General features: G+C 41.8%; 1 protein-coding gene across 1 annotated transcript; it reads left to right on the forward strand.

Annotated features, from left to right (window-relative positions):
• Window positions 1–2807: 2807 nt before the first annotated feature.
• LOC123176050 (disease resistance protein RGA5) lies at window positions 2808–4986 on the forward strand (the record flags this gene model as incomplete). The annotated part of the gene is given in 2 exon segments (XM_044590448.1): window positions 2808–4833; window positions 4906–4986. A coding segment is annotated over 1 exon segment (2005 nt), but the record flags the coding sequence as incomplete, so codon positions are not given.
• Window positions 4987–5252: the final 266 nt, after the last annotated feature.

Raw genomic sequence — 5252 nt, forward strand, 5'->3', positions numbered from 1 at the left:
TCTGCGCACTTAAGCTGATAACCCATATTTAACCATTTGATTTTCTCCAATAAGTGAACAAAAGGATGTATGTCAGTGTACTTGAAAATAGATCAATTTGGTAACAAGACACCATGAATTTGTAGTACTGCTCAACACTGATGCCACCCTAATATTTAAAATAATTTTGGATGGTGGGTGGACGAAGACAAACTTTGTTGGCCTATGAGTGAAAACATATAGTGTCTGCCTGATTAATGTTTTTAATAAAACAATAATTAACTGAGGAATGAATCTTGAGAAGATTACCTAGGCTAAATTGAGCGGCTCACAATCGAGATGCACGACGGGACGACAAGCTCGGCGCCCAGCGATGGGCGGCAGGTGGCCATGTGTGTCCACGCCTAAAATGACCAGCATCCTGACAATGGCAAAAAACATGGCCGAACTTCTAATGCGCACTTGAGCTGATAAATCTCCGGAGTAGAAGGTAAAGTAGATAAAGTGAAGACTGCATATACCAACTATGTGCAAAATCTTGACCAAGCATGATAGCAAAGACTCTAATTCCTACAAGCATTACCTGATGCAGAAGAACAAACATTGAAATACAGTTAAATTTTGAACAAGAAATAGAAGTTCAACAAAACTATTGACGAATTGCAGCGATGTATAATTAATTGTTATAATGTGGTGGTATCACAAAAGAAATGCATTGAAACATTAAGTTCTGCTAGGCATAGTTCAGAGTTTTTTTTGTTGGAAGATAACAATGCACACATAAATCGATCTTACTGAACTATAGCAGAACCTATGTACACATAAATCAATCTTACTGAATTCGTTACATGCCCGCACACAAAATATTATGACTATAAGCATTTTTCATCTATTAAAAGAAAAGATCATTAGGCACTAGTACAAGCCACCCAAAAAAGGATGAAGGGACCTTTTTTATGTCTGACAAATATTCCAGTAATTAGAGAGTAGCTTAGTGAATACACGAGTGGTCACTTATGATCTGTACCTCTTATCCTGCTTGACTACCACACTATCTTGCATCTTGAACCCAGTGTCACTTTCACATTCAGGAGGTTGATCCGGTTGCAGTGTCAGAGAGCACATTTGCATCTTATCCTACTTATTGTTACAACTGAAAATTTAGTAAACAATCACCGCATGTTCAGGTTCAATACAATTTTTTTACGAACTCTGCTACCCAATACCCAATACACACTGTTGTTGCCCATGCAGGCCTGGCATACTGCACACATTACATCTCATGGCAGATCAACAACTGTATCCTCATCTAGGCATCTAGATTTGCCATAAAAGATACGAGGTATGAGCATTCTGAAGTGCCATAGAACACATAGATAGAACAAAGGTAAACAAATATTACAATAGATATTTTGTAACAAAATTGACAGGTCAAGTAATGCTGCCAGACACATTGACATAAAGTACCGTGTTGTGAAAGATAGAATCCAGGATCAAACAGTTGATGTTAAACATATAAGAACGAAGCATATGCTTGCGGATCCGCTAACAAAAGGCTTACCACCCAGTATTTTTCGTGAGCATGTTGCCGGCATGGGACTACTGGAAGCCTGATGATTCTGGAATAAGAGGACCATTAAAATAAACCACTCCCCAATTAGCAAAATGTTTTACATTTGAAATAGGCGGGTGTGCTATAAGTGTTGAGGTTCTATGGCGTTTCAAGCTGTTGTAACACCTCACTTTGGTACATCATTCCTATGAAGAATGGGCGAATGAAGTTAAGCCTAACGATCAAGGGGGAGAATGTTGGTTTTGATCTGACGGCTTAACAAGCCAGATTAGATCTATTAGTCTAACAGAAAAAAAAAATGAAGGGATAACGATAAGTGAAGGGGTCCACGTACCAACGTACGTGAACCTCGATCAGAACTAACGCGCCCTGATCTGGGGCGCCCAAAAACCAACTCAAGTTTTGGGTCCCCTGTCGCCAGCGCCATATAAAAGGATACGGGAGAGAGCTGGCCACCTGCGCGATCACAATTCACGTAAGGTTACTCTCCTCCCGATATTCTCACCCCATCCGATCAGGGGGAGCGCTGCAGCGACGGGAAGACCTAAGCCAGCCGCCGCCGCCGCCGCCGGCCAGTCCCGGTGGCGTCCTGAAGGAATCAGGACGTCGAGGAGAACCTCTACTTCGACTACATCACCCCTGCATCATGCCTGCACCGAGCAGGCGATCATGTCCACTCCCGTGACATGTAAAGAAATCCTAAACCCTTCTCTGTTCATGTTGTGAGGTGATCTAGATGCAATTAGATTCTACTAATGGCATCTCATAGATGCATAATAACTCCAACATTCTTAATTTTAAATCTCAGGATGGTTAGATCCACACCTAGGCAGACTTCTAAAAATTTCATGACCATCTGATCAACATCCCTTCTAGACCAGTCAAGTGTGTATATTCATCCTTTTGTTCAGCCACTCTTTCCTCTTTTCTATGGTAATGGCTCATGTTTAACCTATTGTGTATCGCCAACTCTCCATATAATTTTGCAAACTAATTAGCATGTACTCCCTCCGTTTGGAAATACTTGTCGTGGTTTAGGAAAACCACAACAAGTATTTCGGAACGTAGGGAGTACTGGTATACACACAAGAACTAAGTGTACAACGTATGCAAGTTTAACACTTGTGTCAGCTTTCTTACACGAGTAGACATTTATGCTGCTATTGTCAACTTGTTTATAGTTTTATGTATTTGTTTATCTTGTTGTATGATATTTACATCAATATCACGGTGATATCAACCCTGTATCATGTAGGTATTTTGTTGTTATTGACGATATATGGGATGTGGATACATGGCATGTTATTAAGCTTGCATTTCCCGTGACTAGTTCTGGAAGTATCATAATCACCACTACCCGTATAAATGAAGTTGCTGAATCATGCCGTTCAACACCATTCAGTGGGGATATTTATTGCATCAGGCCTCTTAAAATGGTGCACTCTAGGCACTTATTTTACACAAGACTATTCAATGCCCAAGAAAATTGTCCCTCATACCTTAAAACAGTTTCTGAGCATATTTTGGAAAAATGTGCTGGGTTGCCTTTGGCAATCATTGCTATATCCGGTTTGTTGGCTAATATTGAAAGGACAGAAGGTCCATGGAAACAAGTTGAAGATTCGATTGGTAGAGCACTTGAAAGAAATCCCAGTGTTGAAGGAATGATGAAGATACTATCACTTAGTTACTTTGAACTGCCCGCATATCTGAAATCTTGTCTCTTATGTTTGAGTATATTCCCTGAAGATTCTGTTATTAAGAAGAAAGTTCTGATAAATAGGTGGATTGCTGAAAGATTAATTCATACAGAATCAGGATATAGTACTTCATATGAGTTTGGAGAAAGGTGTTTTAATGAGCTAATCAATAGGAGTTTGATCCAACCCGTGAAGACAGGCAGATACGATAGGGTCAAGAGTTGTCGACTTCATGACACAATTCTTGATTTCATCATATCCAGATCCATCGAAGAAAACTTTGTTACTTTGGTGGGTGTTCCCAGTTTATCTGTTGGGACACACAACAAAGTTCGTCGGCTCTCCCTGCAAGCCAGCAAGCAAAAAGAACTAATAGTGCCAAGAGGCTTGGTGTTGTCTCATGTCCGATCACTTGATGTGTTTGGGGAATCTGTGAAAATTCCTTCTATGGATAAGTTCAGGCATTTGCGTTTTCTGGACATTAGAGGTTGCCAACAGCTGGAGAACCATCATCTTGAAAATATAGGGATGTTGTTTCAGCTGAGGTACCTGAGCCTCCTAGGAGTGGAGGAAGTAAGTAAGCTCCCGGAACAAATCGGACATCTATGGTGCTTAGAGATACTGGAGTTAAGAGGCACCTCTGTTTGTGAGTTACCAACATCTATTGCCAAGCTCAAGAGACTGGTGCACCTATTTGTCAACTGCGACGTTACACTTCCATGTGGAATTTCCAAGCTGCAAGCACTGGAGAAACTGAAGCTTGTCAGTGTCTACAGCCAGTCATTTAACTTCCTGCAAGAATTTGAGCAGCAGCAGAGTCTGAAGGTATTGGCCCTTGATTTTGAGTATTTCCTTGATTTTGAGGGTTTTAGTTCTGCTGACCAAGTGAACGCTGAAAATAAGTCCAAGAAAACTATTATTGTTGCTTCCCTTAAAAACCTAGGGAACCTTCTCTCTCTAACTGTTTGTGACGGCCCTGAATTTGTAAGGGAGTCTTTGTGCCCTATGCCACTTAGGCTCCAGGAGCTGAAAATCTTCCGTTCTAATATTCTTCATGTTCCAAATTGGGTGGGCTCCCTTGTCAACCTCCAGGAGTTACGCCTTGATCTGGTCAGAGTTGAGCAGAAAGATTTCTATATCCTTGGAGGCTTACCTGTTCTGCGTTGTCTGATTCTGAGAATTGATGGAGCGGAAATTAGAAATACCTCATTAACAGAAGAGCCTGAAGTTATAAGGGTCATAGTCTGTGGTGAAGTTGGATTCCCATGCTTGAGGATATTTATTTTTGATAGTCAGTGTGCTGTGATGAATTTGACCTTTGCGGCTGGAGCCATGCCCTTGGTAGATGACCTCTTGATAGTATTTAACGCAGAAGAAACTGGGTCTCCCGGTACCAGCGGTGATTTTGATCTCGGAATAGAAAATCTTCCCAGCCTCATTAAAATCAGATGTATATTATGGGGTAACAGGAACAATAGAAGCAGAGCTGAGGCTGCAGAAGCTGCCATTCGGGAAGCGGCCAACGCACATCCGAACCGCCCTACTCTATACTTGGTCTGATAATGCGTTGCCGGAATCGAGGTACTAACCTTTTCTCCCGTCAAAGGCCATGTACCTCAATTCACAAGATTTATGCTTGTCTGCCTTTTTCAGCTCAGGGAACAATTCCAATTAGGCTGCAACTCCAAATGTTCATCATCTGCATTTCTTCGATCGAACAATTCATCTCTGCTGGTAAGTACTTAGTCAAACATACATCTTTATTCTGGTTATCGCCTGTATACTGTACTCTCACCATCGCCATCTAGAGAACTGTGTGCTGCACTTGCACCCTTCAGATACAGATATTACTACATACAGTTTTTTAAACTAATAATGCGAAAACATAAAAAGACCTGTTGCTGGAGGAGGGTTAGGTCTCGCGTGTCCGCCCTCCCACTCGTCCACGCCGCAACCCCGCGGTGGCCGGGCGGGCCTCTTCTTCCCCGGCCCCCCTCGAC

The sequence above is a fragment of the Triticum aestivum genome, unplaced genomic scaffold, assembly GCF_018294505.1.
Source record: "Triticum aestivum cultivar Chinese Spring unplaced genomic scaffold, IWGSC CS RefSeq v2.1 scaffold1260, whole genome shotgun sequence".
NCBI classification, from domain to species: Eukaryota; Viridiplantae; Streptophyta; class Magnoliopsida; order Poales; family Poaceae; genus Triticum; species Triticum aestivum.